At 40.2% G+C, this 16,423-nt stretch overlaps 3 protein-coding genes and 1 non-coding gene across 8 annotated transcripts; 2 read left to right on the forward strand and 2 right to left on the reverse strand.

The window, feature by feature from the left end:
* Positions 1–642: 642 nt before the first annotated feature.
* smim11 (small integral membrane protein 11) lies at positions 643–1,808 on the reverse strand. The gene is made up of 3 exons (XM_015036449.1): positions 1,709–1,808; positions 1,020–1,223; positions 643–936 (listed from the first exon to the last, which is right to left on the reverse strand). Exons 1-2 carry the CDS (start codon positions 1,721–1,723, stop codon positions 1,038–1,040), a joined length of 201 nt encoding a protein of 66 aa, XP_014891935.1. The 5' UTR covers positions 1,724–1,808; the 3' UTR covers positions 643–936; positions 1,020–1,037.
* Positions 1,809–2,425: 617 nt separating this feature from the next.
* On the forward strand, positions 2,426–2,507 carry trnas-cga (transfer RNA serine (anticodon CGA)). Its single transcript has one exon. It is a non-coding gene; the product is annotated as a tRNA-Ser (tRNA).
* A 370-nt stretch (positions 2,508–2,877) lies between these two features.
* Positions 2,878–7,321, reverse strand: gpr180 (G protein-coupled receptor 180). 2 transcript variants are annotated; one of them, XM_015036443.1, is made up of 10 exons: positions 7,076–7,316; positions 5,968–6,114; positions 5,798–5,892; positions 5,600–5,705; positions 5,308–5,488; positions 4,929–4,978; positions 4,667–4,824; positions 4,331–4,528; positions 4,179–4,256; positions 3,850–4,093 (listed from the first exon to the last, which is right to left on the reverse strand). In XM_015036443.1, exons 1-10 carry the CDS (start codon positions 7,212–7,214, stop codon positions 3,935–3,937), a joined length of 1,311 nt encoding a protein of 436 aa, XP_014891929.1. In that variant the 5' UTR covers positions 7,215–7,316; the 3' UTR covers positions 3,850–3,934. The 2 variants fall into 2 exon arrangements, with proteins under 2 accessions (XP_014891928.1, XP_014891929.1); XM_015036442.1 differs by having other exon boundaries at positions 2,878–4,256; positions 7,076–7,321.
* tgds (TDP-glucose 4,6-dehydratase) lies at positions 4,108–16,053 on the forward strand. Of its 4 annotated transcripts, none has more exons than XM_015036446.1 (12): positions 4,108–4,139; positions 8,203–8,269; positions 8,926–8,994; positions 9,071–9,161; positions 9,243–9,391; positions 9,465–9,563; positions 9,634–9,693; positions 9,766–9,809; positions 9,879–10,044; positions 10,109–10,164; positions 10,299–10,396; positions 10,676–16,053. In XM_015036446.1, exons 1-12 carry the CDS (start codon positions 4,123–4,125, stop codon positions 10,765–10,767), a joined length of 1,008 nt encoding a protein of 335 aa, XP_014891932.1. In that variant the 5' UTR covers positions 4,108–4,122; the 3' UTR covers positions 10,768–16,053. The 4 variants fall into 4 exon arrangements, with proteins under 4 accessions (XP_014891932.1, XP_014891933.1, XP_014891934.1 ...); XM_015036445.1 differs by lacking the exon at positions 4,108–4,139 and adding an exon at positions 7,883–8,045; XM_015036447.1 differs by lacking the exons at positions 4,108–4,139; positions 10,676–16,053 and adding an exon at positions 7,876–8,045 and having other exon boundaries at positions 9,879–10,164; positions 10,299–10,391.
* Positions 16,054–16,423: the final 370 nt, after the last annotated feature.

Below are 16,423 nucleotides of genomic sequence, written 5' to 3' on the forward strand. Positions count from 1 at the left end.
CATTGAGTAAATATGAATGCAGCAGCGCCCTCTGCTGTTCGACAAAGGTAAAAAACAAACAAAAAATCTACTGCTGCATGTTTACGTTTAAGTGTTACGTCAATGGATATCTTCCAAAACTCAAACTCTTGTGCTCTGTAGACTCTTTTTTACACAAAGTGATCCATTTCAAACAATTATTTTCATGATCCAATCAACTTCTATTCAGACACAAGAAAGTTCCTAACAAAGTCAAGAACCAGTTGTCCGATAAAAATGATTTTACAAATGCTTTAAACTCACTTTACTTTAAGCCATGATGAAATTTTTATTTGATTTTTTTCTAAGACAAGAAATTACAAAAGTTATTTTTTCTATTCAAATATACACAAAACTGCTGTTTATCTTTAGTTTGGGCAAAAATGTTCCCAAAAATCTATGAACTAAAAGCTCATGTCGTGTCTTTTCTTTTAATACATTAATATCAAATTGGCACAAACAACACATTGTGATTTTAAACACAAATCATTAATAATGAATTTAAAAAAAAACAGGTGCATGTTATACATTAATGGCACATTTTTAGAGCCAAGTTTTATTTTAGAATTATATTAAATTGTTTTCCTTAATTAATAAAGAAAAAAACAGACTCAAAAACAGTGATGTGGGGCAAACGATTTAATGTAGTTACAAATATAAGCGCAAAAATATTTCAGAGAGTGAAAATTCAGCCACACATGTAGACAAAGCTCAGCTCAGACCATGAGTGACAGCAAGGCAGTTTTTCCATGTTTGAATAGATTCTGCTTTCCTTTCTTCTTATATATATTTTAAAAATACAGTCAGTCAATATGGAGTAAAACTTGTGAAGTCAACATCCCAGTGCTGAAGAGCGAATCTCCAGATTCTCCTCTTTCTTTCTGCTTCTCCGACTCGTTGGGAGGAGCTCAGCTCGTTCTGATCGGGAAGACAAAAAAGATTTCTATACATATGTTCAAACTGGATGAAAAATAGTCGGCTCGTTTGGGTAAAAGCAGCACCTGCTCCTCTGGATTTCCTCAGTCCTCCTTCAGGTTGTCGATGAGTTCCTGCGTCTGCTGAGCCAGCCTCCTCTCGGCCTGCTGCTTCTTCAGGGCCTCCTCGGCTTTCCTGCTCTGGTAAATCTTGGCCCCGGCGAAGGCCAAGCACAGCAGCATCGTCTTCAGGGCCAGGATGTAGAAGAGGAGGGGGACGTTGTCCAAGGCCTGGAAAGCAGATCGAGAAAATTATTTTTAGAAGGTTTCCGGTGAATTTTTAAATATTGTGATGGAGGAGAAATGTCTGGAATAATCAGGGAAGCAGGAGAAATCTCTCCTCCCCTCTCTGTGATCCCCCTGCAACAGCTGTCTGCTGCAGGAGGAAGGTAATTTGAGAGGGGAGGCTGCATGAGAGAGAGAAGCAGCTGCACTCTAAACCATGTGTATTAAAAGCTACAGCCCATACATTCTATACAGCCACAAGCGATCAGATCTTGCTCCCAAAATCTGATACTGTGGCATTCTGACTAATGTGCATCAGATTTAATAGTGACATCTTCTGTTTGGCTAGCTCTGAAAACATTAGCATTGTGTTTAGCAACAATTTAAAAAGCAATGTAAATCACTGGCAGCTTTAAAGGAAGATAACCTGCTTAGCTATTAATCAAATATAAATACTATGATTAGAATAAACGCATTTTTACAATATTTACCTTCCAGTTGATCATTTTCGTTGCTGTAATGCTCTTCTCACCGACTATGCGCAAGCGCTATTAATGCTCGTCAGAAGGAGGCGGGTCTTAGACTGATAGACCAATAGAAATGACGTTTGTTCGAAGCGTCAGTTGTGAGGCATTTGTGAGAAATGCTAACTTTTCCTCAGATTACAGATTAAAATAGTTACACCTTGTTATTAATAATTGTAGTTAGTGGTACTAAAATAAAAAGATGTTCGCCTTGATAACTTAGTAAGGATGTTGAACTATTTCTGGAGTTTAGCTTGCTGTCAAATGTGTAGTGATAGCTTTCACCAAGTGGCTTTGAATGCACCACGAAGCAGAGCTCATCTAATTTCGGACACATACTGGAGCAACCTGGAAGGCTCCAGAAAGAAAGTAGCGAAAGACATACATTAACGAGGTAGGGTGACATGTTAAAAGCAAATATATATATATATAAAAAAATGGTTAAAACTAGTATGCAAGACGGCACAAAGACATTTTAGAGTCTTTTCAAAAACTCGTGTTACACCTGGTCTAAGAGTAATTGTGTCCATCAGTGTATGGTGTAACAGTATACGCTTACATAACGATGAACAAATAGTAAAATAAATATTTCTACCATTCATTAATATTATATTTTTATCATTTCCACACTTGTCATGCGTAAACATTTATATAGTGACGTGATGACGTATTAGGGCATGCGTAGTCACGGTGGCCGAGAGGTTAAGGCGTTGGACTCGAAATCCAATGGGGTTTCCCCGCACAGGTTCGAATCCTGTTCGTGACGAAGTTTAATTTATTGTCTTTTCCGTCACATAAATGTTTTCATTTATGTTTGGATTATTCTGGGGTAACGGATGCTTTAAACAAAACACACAGTTTTAAATTTATATAAAGTACTGTAGCATTACAAGTGCGCAGTGTTGCATTAAATTTATGTTTATGATAACTATTTAAGAAAAGTTTACAGAATAAGAACATATATTAAGTTGGATATTTTTCGACAAGCAAAAATAGTGACTTGTATCTCCCAACAGTATGTAGGATCCCACCTGAGCAAAGTCTCTGCAGTTCCTCACCATGTGGTTTCCATGACGATATTGAAAAATGTTTACAGTTAAATTTTTTTTTTAAATTAATCAATTTCAATGAACTCATTACAGTTGCCATGTTTGCTAGTTTTATTTCCACAAGTGACATAAATTATACCAGACAAGGACATTCAAGTCTGAATAATTACATAAACAACTGAATGCTAGATTGTCTCTGTGCTGCAGTATAAAACATAATGCAACGTTTGACACATGCACTGTCTCAGTGCAAAGCAATATGGACTGATATCATTTTGCGTATTTATAACAGCTGTTAAAGGCTATACATTCAAGTATATTTTTAAATATCATGTAGAAGCTCAGCAGCCTCTGACCAAACAGAATGAGAAGTAGTGGTGTTGGACATTGCCCCTTTTTTTTAATCACTTAAAAAAATAAATAAACAGACAAATAAATATGTCAATTTCTTTCTTGTTCTGCATGTTTGTTTTTCAAAATATGTCTCCATCTCAACTTAAACAACAAGATATGATCCCACCAGCCTCTGTTTTGTTTTGACACAAATATTAGTCAGATTTAGCCCGAAAACAGAAGTAAACGGAAAATCACAGGAATGTATTTACACAGTGAAGCTCTTGTGGAAAAAGATTTTTAGTAAACATTTCTGCCAATTCAGAGTCATGCAGTTCGCTGCAGCTACAGAGTTAATGTCGGTTCGATGATTTGCAGCTCACATGCTGTCAGCTCATACATTTGTTGACAGTTAAATAACGGCACAGCTTTTGTGACATAGAAATAATAACAATAACATAAAAATCCTATCTACATGCAGACTGCCCCAATCATGGCTGACTCAGCGATTTGCAGGTAAAGCCTTTAAAAATAATCTAATTGTGATTGCTTGCGATTTTGCGCTCTCTCAAGTTCTTTATCGTGGTTTTCTGCTGACGTCTACCTCGCCAGCTGATGCATGCTTGGCCATGCATTTTGCATCCCAGACGCTCCAGTTAGAAGTCAGAGGTAGTGTGTTGCAGTAAGTACTGTCGCCTGTCCACGGCTCAGTGGTAGCTCTAACGTGGGACAGACGACGGTGCAGGGGGAACGTCTCCTGCTGCGTCTGACAGAGACGCTTCAGTTCTCACCGTAACCTGGGTATCTGTGCTCATAGGCGCCCCCTGTGGTGGTTCGTTCTGGACATAGTGAGCGGCAAAGACACGGAGGAGAGGGAGGACACCTCCCAGTAGAGTGAGCGGGACAGGAAGAGCTGGTAGAGGATCACCATGGAGATGGACTGGCAGAGGATCACGCCGATGGTGATGACCTGCAGAACAGAAGGTAGTGACAGAGGTAATGAAGACCGATTTCAGGTAACGGACAGTAAAATTCTGAAAGTTGTGGTCTTGCACCTTTTCCCTCTGGTGGTCGTTGAAGACCACAGACATGAGGACGAGGATGGGGTGACAAAGGAACCACAGGAAGCAGCCCTGCGGAGAGAAGACAACCTGGAGGTTAGACAGCTGTCAGGCTCGGAGGCTGCTGTGGAGCTCAGAGCCGTCACCTTAGCGAAGCAGAGGTAGAAGTCCCTCTTCAGGGTGCTCCTCTCTGTGGAGACGATCTGGTAGAGGATGGAGGCCAGCAGGAGGGACAGCGCCACTCTCAGAGCCAGGAGGAGGAGACCTGCTAGGCTACGTTGGGCGTGATAGCTGTGGTGTTCGCTCTCCGACTCAGAGTACTGCTCCCACAGCAGCAGGACTCCCTGGGAACCACAGATCGGGTCAATGTGTAGGCTACGGATCGGATTGCTCTTTGCCAGCCATGACTGACGATATCAACTTCTTTGTGGACAAAGAAGTTCCCTAATAAACCCTGGCCACATAAAACCTTAAGCTGGTACCTGTGTGACCACGCCGCCAACAGCGACGGCCGTGGACGCCGGGGAGCGCTCCCACTGCAGAGGTCTGGACTGCGGCTTCCTGCCTCGACTCAGAGTCCAGCCCATACACAGGCTCAGCAGCATGTAGAGCATGGACACTTGGGACACCATGTCCCAGACTGCACGGCGACACACACAGAAGTGCAGAGAAGACGTGAGTAAAGATGGCGTTGTTTAATTGATGTGTGAGTAGAGTTAATGTGAGGCGTGGAGCGTAACGTACACTCTGCCAGGCTGCCCATCAGGGGGATCCCAGTACCGTCTCTGGAGTATCTGCAGGACACCAGATCACACATTTTTAGTTCAACTTAAAGAATAAAGCTCCATTCAAAATAATTCATATTTGAAGCATAATTCTGATTGTTTTTGTTTCTCCACAGAAAACAGGAGAATGTTCAAGAGCAAAAAACTGATATTATATTGACTTTCTGGTATCAATAATGAGTGGATAAACATTTGTGTGCATTACATCAATCAAACACTTATAGATAGAATATCGTAAAAGAATTGAATATTTTCTAATCGCTCATTTCTGAAAATAAAACTCATTATATAATGAATTGATGGTGGATACTTCTATAGGACGGTTGGATGGAGGCTACCTGGCCAGGTGGATGTAGTTGCAGAGGGCAGAGCAGCCTTGCAGAGCCAGGGCCGTGGTCAGCACCTTGAGGACCGTGTGCATGGGGCCCCCTTTCTTCAGCGCCTGATACAGAGGCTGGAAGTAGATGCAGCAGGCGATGAAGTAGGCGAGCAGGAGGAGGAAGTAGAAACTGTGCAGCCCTGAGAAAACACATTTGCATACGGTTAAAATCAAAACCCCAGGAAGAGTTTGGAACAACTACAAACACAGCCGTCCTCCTAAACCGACGTCGTGTGTCGGGGTTGTCTGACCTGCTTCCTCTGCGCTGAAGTGATCCAGCGGGTTCCCAGCAGAGTCGGGGTTGAACAGCAGGAGATTGAAGCCGAGGTCAGCGTACGACGGCGTAACTGAGCTTTCCTGACGAGAAAACAAACAATGGACATATTTCCTCATCCCAACAGTTGTATTCAAACTTTATGTCTGTGGAAACACGTAACATTCCCAGTTACCTTGCACGTGTATCTGTCAGCGTACAGCACCTGCCAGGCTGTGGGCGAAGACTGACGAGGGATCGTCTGGTTGTGTTCTTCCTGGCTGAGGGAAACTGAAGCAGGTGGTGGGGAGAAAAGTCAATCAATGGCGTCTTGATCTCTTCGTAGTAATAAAGTGGAACACTTACTGGTGAACTGGGCTCTGCTGAGGCGCTGGGAGCAGCTCAGATTGTCCAGATCTGAGTCCATGTCCTGGTACATCAGCAGCCTGGCCTCCTTCTCTGTTCCCAGGGATGGATTGTCCAGCCGACACACCAGCAGCCCGCCGTCACCTGCTAAAATGAAATAAACCAAGAAAATATCAGACACTTTCTACTTTCTGAAAGTAGAAAGTATTTTAACATTGAGTAATATCTTATTACAGATTACGATATAGATAAAACAAAATTTTAATAAAGGAATGACTCCATCAGCATCAATCAAATTAGTTAAGTAGTTTATTAAGTTAAAGAAATAAAAACAAAGTGAGACTAAATACTAAGTTATTATGAAATAAACAGTTAAGAATGAAAATGTGCTCCATTTGATCTTACTGACACCAAAAAAGGTTATTTAAAAAAAATTAATTGATCTATAATCTTTATTACTTTCAGTCTTCAAAGATGATAAATTCTCATTAATTTTCTAAAATTTTACAACACAATTTATAAGTTTCCTTTTTAAAAACAATTATTTATATAATACCATCCCATATATTCAAATTACACCAACTCATATTTTGTCGTATATAATTTTCCAAGCCAAAGAGTGGCAGCAACATTCTAATCAGTTTTTAAAATCAAATTTAAAAGGGAGTTGCTAAATATATGTCCAACTATTTTTTTTCTCCATATCTTCACTTAGCAGAAAACAAGATAACATTTCAAAGGAATGTGAACAACGAAAAAAAAAAGTCAGACTATTTAACTTAAGGGGAATTAAAGATGTAAATATAACAGAATATAGAATTTCTACTAAAACAGTAAACATAAAACCAAAACTATTGAATTATATGTCCACGGTCCCAGGAGGGTTAAGAGATGTCCGAAGGTGATGATAATCACAGCAGACATTACTAGTCCAAGTTAATGATTAGTCAGTTAGTTACACCCTTATATGTAGATAATAAGGCATTAAAACTGAACGGAAGTAGTGAATTTTATCAAGAAACGATGAGAGTCCCTGCGGAGAATGAGCAGCTTGTGGCCGTGCAGGAGTGACACGTTAGCGACCAGAGCTGCACATCAGCACCGTTACCTTGGTACATGAATTTGGTGATGAACTGGCCATTTTCCTGCCTCGCCGCTTCGCTCCCGAAGAGCCCCTTCACAGTTTTCCCTGAAGCCTCCAGGCTGAGCAGCAGCGCGACGGCGAGGGTCGCTGATAAACGCGACATTTTTCCACTTTTGCGGTGAAGCGATACAGAAATAAAACGTCAGGCTAATCAATTCAATGAGCCACGAAGCCAGAAGTAAACCAACGGCGTCGAGCTAACCGTGGTTAGCAAGTACTAAACCGGAAATAGACTGTTGACGGTGAAAAATAAAAACAATTTGTCCAATGATGACATTAATCCTTTCCCACATTTCATAATTAAACCGGATTGGATAATTTTGCAGACCCAAATTCACTGAATTTTTAGTCAATTCCAATCACTTCAAATTTACTGAAATTATTTCTGTAAAGGTCAGGCTTCATATTGTGGAAGCTAGAAAGATGGATGCGAAGCGGATGAAAAATGTATCAAATGTATTTTACAGCACCTAAATTTCATTATTCTCACATGCACCAAAAAAACATTTTAAAATGTGACAACTGGAGCCACTGAGTCTTACTTTGAAAAGAATACCGGATCATCAAACATTTTATCTCGCTTGAAATGGCTTGCCTTTCATCCCATTTACTGCTGACAGTTCGATTGACTCAGGATTTACCCAACCAGACCGTGAGTCATCTTACGTCATAAACTTTACCCAATCAAATTGCGGAGAGCAGTGTCAAATGCGGAAACGCACCGCCTACTTTCAACGTGTCAACACTGCCGTTAAAGAGTTTACAACTGTCGTGCATCGCACAATCCCTCTACTGTACGGAAGAAAATGAAGAACTTATGTATTGTCCGTCAAAAAATATGTTTTTAATGGCTAAAATAGAAATGACAGCTGAAGGAAGAGCAGAGGATGAACTTTAACAGGACGGTTTTGGTTACAGGAGGGTCTGGATTCATGTAAGTTAATTGTAAAACTATAATAAAAGCTGAACTATATGGGGAACCTTTTGCTTTAGTTTTCTGTTATAACGCTGCACATGTGACATGCAAATATCAGATTAGGACAGTGCGATGTCCTAAATTTCAATTGGTTCTCTAATTTCTATATTTGCAGTGGCTCTCATCTGGTATGCTCGCTGGTCGCCAGTTACCCAGAATGGAGGATTATTAACTTGGATATTGTAAGTCTGCGAGAACACAGACACCGCGACTGTCCCACATTTGTCACGACCACAAAATGTGTTTCAATGGGCTTTTATGTGATAGAAAAAGACAACACGGTTTGATCAGTTTTTGCCCATTTTTATTTGTAGCACAGATGAAGTTAATATTGGATGGAGAAACACTTAAAGAAGTGAAGCAAAAGCAAAGGAGGTGGATAAACAGTTCTTGCCAACAACTGATGGTGGAATCCGTGGCTTCTTAATGTAAAATATTGTACAATTATGATTTTGTAGACTTGGCTAAATAAAACAAGTATTTAAAAGAAAGAACAATCCCAATTCTGCTTGTTAAAATAATTTTTCTAGAATAAGAAAGTATTCAGACCCCCTCTCTAAAAATAAGAAAACTACATGTCTTTCTTTTACATTAGACAAACTTAGAAAACTCGTTGCTTCTTTCTATTTAAACATTTCTTTCCTTGTTTCATTAAAGTATTACATATTTAGTATGTGGTTGAGTGGGTGGAAAAAAAGACAAGATTTGCATTTTTGATTTTTTAAAAATATAACTTTGTGGCACTTTTGATGTGACTATGTTTGGACACCATGTTTTATTGATAACAAATCCTTTTCCAAAAGAATTGCTGAAATACTTTAGGTCTTATATTTTGCAGTTGGATTACTGCTGCAGTCCCAGGAGTCTGGAAGGGGTTGAAAACAGAGACAATTACACTTTCATTCAGGTAAAAATTTGCCTTTTTGTGTTTAAATTGCACATGAAATAAAATGACCTGTATTTTGTGCCTGCGTGCTGAACAGGGAGACGTGTGTAACCCACAGTTGGTGAATCAAATTTTCATCAATGAAAACATTGATGTCATCTTTCACCTGGCAGCTAAAACTCATGTTGGTGAGCAGCCTCCGTTCAGATTTCATTTCATAAGCAGTTCGGTCCAGTCCTTTATATGCGCCTTTCTTTCCCCCCCCTCAGAGTCCTCATTCGAGTACCCTTCCGTTTTCCAGCGGATCAACGTCGACGGAACCAGGGTTCTACTGGATGCCGCCCATCGGGCTCGACACCAGCCGCAGCGCTTTGTCTATGTCAGCACGGATGAAGTGTACGGAACCAGCCTGGATGAGGTCGACGAGGTTTTAATGGTTATTTTCCACCAGGTCGGATTCCATGTTAGATTACGTTTCTCTTTCCTTTCAGGCATTTGATGAGGGCAGTCCGCTGAGGCCGACCAATCCGTACGCTGCTACTAAAGCGGCTGCTGAGTATTTGGTCAGGTCCTACTGGGACAAGTATCAGGTCTGGAGTTTTTCCATTTTATTCTTTTTTTTATCTTATTGAGATTAATAACGTCACTTTGTTTTTCCAGTTTCCAATCATTATCACCAGGAGCAACAACATCTACGGACCCAGGCAGTTCACAGAGAAGGTATGCTTAATCTACAACTATTTCAAGGAATTAAGGCACAGTGAGTATCTTAAGTTGTTCCAAATGTTTCAGGTGATTCCCAGGTTTCTCACCTTGCTGCAGCGCAACAACAAATGGTAGGTGTGGTCAAACTTACCAAGCGTACCTCACGATACAAGCCAAATGACGCGTTCTTTCTGCTGCAGCACCATTCAGGGAACCCTGCCCATGTCCCGCCACTTCCTGTTCATCAGCGACGCCGTCCAGGCCTTCCTGCTGGTTCTGGAGAAAGGGACGGTGGGCGACGTCTACAACGTGGGAACAAGCGTCGAGATTCCCATCGTCCAGCTGGCGAGGGAACTTGTCAGGATGGTGGGTCTCGTGAAACTGATGCATCAGTCGGTTTCAGAATTGAAATGGTTTCTGCTTCCTCCAGGTAAAGAACGTGACCGAATCTGAAGTGAACGACTGGATTGAGTTCGTCTCCAGCAGGTTAGGAAATCAGAAAGTTTTTTTTTTCCCCTCCTACTTTCAGGAAATAGCCAGAGCAAATTTCACACACTACAGTGCATTTAATACTTTCAAAAATATTTCCTGTCAATGCATTTTCTTTCTTGATCTGATAGGCCACAGGTCGATCTTCGTTACCCAATCAGGAGTGAGAAGCTGCAGCGGCTGGGCTGGAGAGCAGAGACGTCCTGGGCTGAAGGCATCAGACAAACAGGTTCAATAATCCACTCAGTGTGAAATGATCAGAGTTCTTACACAGCTTGCATGACTGAAGTCCATTGTTTTCTATATTCAAGGCAAGGCAGGGCAGACATATCGACGATCACAAATAAAAAAAAAAAAGAGGGATGACACATTTTGGCAATGAAATATGGAAGTAACTGTGGAAGTTCTTCCATGTTAGTACATATGTAGACTTTTCCAAACTGTAGGAACTCTAAAATATGGATTCTCTTCTGCAATCGCTTACTTACCCGTCCTGCTTGTCTTTTAGTGAAGTGGTACCAAGACAACCCAGACTTCTGGTTGGACGTCAATAAGGACCGGCGAATCAGAAAAGAGCCTGAAAATGCCTCAAACACATGACCAGGCGTAGTTTGCCCTGCGGCTTGTCTGACAGGAAGACCAGTTTCCCTCTCCATGAGATTTGTAACACAGCTACGGCTGATTATTCACCTCAGGAACAAAATTATGTTTATGTTTTGAATGTGCTAGACGACAGTAAGGCTGAGCCCAACTGTTGACGCCTGTAAATTAACGCCTCAAGTTTTTGTAATAAATGATTTTTTGCTCAATTTAAGACGAGTATTTTTCCTCTTCTTGTGCTTATCAGGGTGTTTAAAGGTGATGACAGGAAGAAACCAACCCAGACACTGATCACATCTGCAAATCCAAACCTTTAATTGTGGTAAAATCGGAATAGTTGCACAGATTATTTATTTATTTATTTTTTTTTATTTTTTTTCGTGCAGTGCTCTTCGTGCACACTTGCTAAACTAATACATAAAGCAAATACTAACTACCAGGCTGGTGCTTCTGCTAGATCACGTCGAGCGGTCTGGCCAATCAGTGATGAAGACAGCACTGGACTCCCAAAGTCTCTTAAATCCACCCGCTAAAACAACAGTCATTCAGAAACACACCTCCACTTTTTTTTTTTTATTATTATTTAGATTGCAGTCTTTTTTTAAACAGAGAAAGTCACAACAAGGTTGTTCTTGTGCAATTAGTTTGCTCAAAAAAAAAGGAAAAAAAAAAAAAACATTTTAAAAAAAGTCAATTTTTTTTCCTGACTGGCCAGAAACTCTCCTGTGACAGCATCAATGCACTTGTTGCCTGAAAATATGCAAATCACAACAACGTAGCAATAGAACCACAGTCAATTCTGCGTGATGGAGACTTTAAAGACGGCCACTTGCCAAACATTCACAACAAGGGTATTAACAAGAAGAGGGAGAAGGGGAGTTACGATTCCAAAATAATAATAATAAAAAAAAAGTCACTAAAAAGTAAAACTGACTTGAAGAGAATCTGGATACTTTTTTTGTACTGCATGTTACTTTTTTCTTATTTTATTTTTTTTTACAAAATGGTCTTTAATCATAACATTTTATTATTTTTAATCCAAACCTTGGCATATTTGGAACTTATTCAAATCCATTTGCCAATCGGAGATCGTTTTATGCTAATATTAGCGACGGAGCCTGTCGCACAAACAGGTTTATGGATCATAAATATGACTTAAGGTAACCTGTGCGGGGTGTTTCAATTCATATGTCACGGTAACGTGTAACACGACCACCAGTGTTTCATTTAGACGCGGTACTTGAAACAATTTTGACCATCAACAATGGAGGATATTTTGTGTTTAGAATTTTTGTGATTACAATAAAGAGGCCCTGGCCAAGACTTTTAATATTAACAGATGGTGATGGTAATAAATTATCACTTTGGTTTTAGGGTGATCCTGAAGGAAAAGGTAAAGGGATTTCTTCGGAGGGACCTGAACGCCTCACAGGCTCCCATTTTAAGTATGGAAATAATAAACCAGAGCGATTTTGGCACTCTTCAAAAGAAAGCAGAAACCAGCACTTCCTGTTACAGTGACATAATGAGTGTGAAACCCCCACTCATTGCATCTTTATTTATTTTTTTAACATTAAAAAGCTCACACTACCCCAGAAAAATAGAGATTTCTTTTTTTTTTGTCTCCACTCATACCAATGACATTCAACATTCAAGTGCCAGTGTTTTTGTTTACTGTCTTTTGGTCAAGTCACTTTGTAAAACATCAACTTTATGTATTTAGGCTTACAAAAATAAACATATCGCCCCAAAAATGCTTGATAAATTACACAAACTAGCAGCGAAAGTAGACTCAGGAACGCGGCAAAACAGTTGAATCCTACAGTTGCTGTTGACTAGAGCTCCACCTGGTCCCATGAAAAAAACAACAAAAAAAACAAAGAAAATAAAAAGTTAAAGTAAAAACGGTTTCCTATCTGGAAGGACCTTTCCTTACAACAAACACAAACCACATGAAACTGTGGGCAAACCTCACCTGGCTGCGCTACACGACGGATACCTTCAGTCGGAAAACCTCTCAGAGGCGTGAAGGACGTGTGCTACATAAGACTCAACACAAACGAGCGTTAACCAAACAGTATTTTCTGCAAAACTCTGTTGGCGATTTAAAGTCATTTTACAACAGGGAGGCCTGCAGGCCGCAGCAATGGGAGCATAGCACCATTAATTGTTCTTCATGTCTTTTAAAAAAAAAAGCACTCCTGCGAATAACTTAGAGAGCACAGAGTCATCAGCGTAAATGATGAGCGCGTCAGGAACAAACAGCCTTCTGCTCCTTTAGGGCTGGGTATTCACCACTAATATAAGGCATCGATGGGTTTTAGAAACGACAATAAAAAATTAAAGTGCTGGATTTGGAAATGAGAAGGGTTTTAGTCAAAAAAAGAAAAAAAAGGACAGTAGAGTGTGCTTGAAATGATCTGGATAAATTAGCTATATTCATATCTTACGCGCGCACTCGGTAACAGGGTGTGGGGGGAGGAAATAAATGCCTACAATGGATTCTGCATAGGTACAGGTCAAGAGTAAACTCACAATACTTGTACATGTTGCAATAACTGCAGTTAGCATGTTAGCATGCTAGCAGTTTAAAATTAGCAAGCAATACAACACGGGATTTGCAGGTGTTTAAATCTTTTAAAGTGCTAGACGTGTCGGTAGTAGTGCCGTAAACGATAGCAAGCCACTAAGAGTCGGCCTTGTACGACTCCGATTGGGACTATAAAGAAGAATGACCAAAGGTTCCTGAAGAAACGTGCCTAGAAAGCCAAGAATCTGTTCAAGATGGAACCATTAATGGCATAAAATAATTTTGCACGCTTGAGCAGCACCAGAATTAATTTGTGCCTGATTTGCGTCTGAAAGAGCTTGTGCCAAATGGCTGCTTCATCGTAGCGCGAGTGCAAAACCTACCAGTACTGAAATTCATTGAACTTTGTCAAGTGGCGACACAAAGAAACTAATTTATTTATTTATTATTTTTGTACAAAAAGGCATTAAATGAGGCCCACCAGCTTTGAAGATGGCGAGCTCTCTAAATGCCCCTCTGGTTGTTGCGATCGTACCTTGAGGTAGTCAATCTGTGACATTCACATGCAGAGAAATAACATTTACACACCTACAGTTTCATATTGAGAGAGCAATAGTTTGGACGTCGTATCCAACTGAAAACATACCCAGCCCTAACCAATGTGTGAGTCAGTAATTCAGTCATTACAAGGCACTATGCACATTTTGGAAAGTGGACAGTCCGTTAGCACGCAGCGTGCTAACAGTTTTATTTAAATGTAGCAAAATAATAATAATAAAAAAAGTTTGAAACTAAAAATCAAGAAATCTGAGTACATAATCTGAGCAAGCAACAGAACCTTGTTTCACTTTGGTAGAAATTTGAGTGCCAAGCAGAATTAAGGTTTGCGATTCGGGGCACAGTGGTAGTGAAGCATTGCTCTAGCTTGATTTATTTGGTAAATGCAACTAACAGTGAATTTTTGCTCATGAGACGCACATGCATTGCATATCCGACTTCTATTGGACAGGAGTGGCCTATAAACATAAACGCTAAACATTTAACTCCCACTGTTTACAATTTAAATAAAATAAAAAAAAACATATCAAAACATGCAGCTGCCAACAAAGTGCTTTTTCCTTCATTGCCCCCTAGTGGTCAGTAGAAGGCACAGCAGCTTCTAGAACCTGCACTGTACTCAATCAGGGGACGTGATCCAAGCATTAAAACGGTAACACAGAAGTTTAAAGAACGTCTGCTTGGATGCAGCAGCCGCTTTGGATTCAAGTAAACACCAACGGTATCCCTACTCCGACAGTAAATATATCAACAGTAACACCGCTCACAGCAAGGTCAAAGTTCGAGGTTGGTAGTGGAGGATATTTCCAACAGCTCAATAGTGGTTCAGTTCTGGGAATTTCATTGTTGTGGAAGACAAGGGTCGAAGTCGGGCAGCTGCATGACAAAACCTCTGCACGTCCAGGTGGCGGCTAAATGACTGGACATACAACGGGAAGAGTTCTGTTCACGCGGGTTATCTTAAACTTGATTGTCATTAGCAACTTATTGTACCTTTACGGATTCTATCTCGGTGCTGGTTATTTGCTGAAGAAATTTAAAATGGAGACTATCAACCATTGCTGCAAGAAAAACAAAACCCTGATAGGCTAAAAACATCGGAGCATACCAAGTGATCGGCGCTCTTAATTTAATCAGACTTCATTAAGGTCCATTTATCTTTGACAAATGAAGCCGAGAATGCAACTTAAATTTGTTTTTTTGTTTGTTTGTTTTTTTTATTTAATAAGTGGCTATAAAGAGCAACTAATAAGACACGGCGGAGTGCGACGTTGCATCCTGTAACGGCTGTCCTCTATTCTCAGTGGAAAACTCTTCGTTTATCGTGATAAAGCCAACTAGTTTCCATTACATCCCGGCAGAACAGATGTGAGGGAACTGGAGCTAAAGAATTACACGTTTAAAAGAAACTGAAGAAAAATAAGACAAAAATAAAAACAAAACATGTCTGGTGTTTATTACTAAAGCCTGCTTTAGATTTAGAGCAGTCTGCTCTGCATTTTTAACTCCTTGACCAAAAAAACAACAACACTTGCATATGTTTTATTGTCTTGGTCCGACTTTGTCAGAGGCAGTGGGCAATTTAAGAAGTTATGAGCGCAAATTAACGAGTTATACTGCTGGAAACGTTACTCATCTCCGTCTACTGCAGCTCTGAACAAAGCTTCCCAGACGCAGTCTGGTCCATGTTGAGTGATCCGAGTTTTACACGCCTCTAATCCGTCACATTTTCTGTGGAAATCCCTCTGGTTTCGCTTCAAGTTTTCAACTATTTACATGTTTTTGTTTTTTTAAATCAAGTAAACGAAGTGCTGATAATGTCTGTGCAGAGTCGGCTTTCTCCTTGAGATTTCCTTCTGCGACAGAGCCAAGCAGGACTTCCCCAGGAATGCCGCTTTTCCACCAGCACATTTTAGCAGCTCTGGTTCAGACTGCTTTAACTTTGCCAGTTAAAGCAGGGTTAAGGTTTAGTGGATACTTCAATAGAAAAAAAAAGCCTCAAAAACAAGGTGAGAATGTTTTTAACCAGGTGGTACCTCTATAAGATGGTGGAAAGATGTAAACCAAGTAGCTCAGTTTGGACAAAAAGTCAGTAAGGTATGTACTCTCTTTGTACATGTGGCTATAATGTGCTCTGGAAATGCAGCATTTCATTATCTGGAAGCCCCAGTTGTCACTACAGTAAAAAAAAAAGAAAATAAATTCCAACGCTTTACCTCAACAGATTTGAAGGACCAAACAAAGTAATTTAAAAAAAAATAATAAAAAACTGGAAAGATTTATTGAAGAGAAGGATTTTCGTTTAACTCTCCAGGATAGAGTGAGCATGTTTTTTTTTTTCCTTTAACTTACTTTTGAGAGTTGCAGGAAGATTTTAAGAACTAAGACTGAGGTTTGAGGTGGAAGCAGATTCGGTTTCCCAAAAGCTTTGCGGCACCAAGAGTCGGATAAAGAAAAACGATTTTGGTTGTTTGAGTCTCGTTTGTTTGACTTAGAGACTCCTGGATCAGTTTTTACTAACAGTTAATGACGCCAGAGGAGTTGAGGGTGACAATTGGTGACAAAGGC

The sequence above is a fragment of the Poecilia latipinna genome, unplaced genomic scaffold (assembly GCF_001443285.1).
Source record: "Poecilia latipinna isolate Pla-1442-1.1 unplaced genomic scaffold, P_latipinna-1.0 Scaffold369, whole genome shotgun sequence".
NCBI classification, from domain to species: domain Eukaryota; kingdom Metazoa; phylum Chordata; class Actinopteri; order Cyprinodontiformes; family Poeciliidae; genus Poecilia; species Poecilia latipinna.

Coding starts and splice junctions, on each gene's coding strand:
- tgds (XM_015036445.1), top strand. CDS start 7,999: ATGAACTTTAACAGGACGGTTTTGGTTACAGGAGGGTCTGGATTCAT. Junction 8,995..9,070: donor ACAATTACACTTTCATTCAG/GTAAAAATTTGC, acceptor CGTGCTGAACAG/GGAGACGTGTGTAACCCACA. Junction 10,165..10,298: donor ATTGAGTTCGTCTCCAGCAG/GTTAGGAAATCA, acceptor TTGATCTGATAG/GCCACAGGTCGATCTTCGTT.
- gpr180 (XM_015036442.1), bottom strand. CDS start 7,214: ATGTCGCGTTTATCAGCGACCCTCGCCGTCGCGCTGCTGCTCAGCCTG. Junction 6,115..7,075: donor CACCAAATTCATGTACCAAG/GTAACGGTGCTG, acceptor ATTTCATTTTAG/CAGGTGACGGCGGGCTGCTG. Junction 5,893..5,967: donor CAGCAGAGCCCAGTTCACCA/GTAAGTGTTCCA, acceptor CACCTGCTTCAG/TTTCCCTCAGCCAGGAAGAA.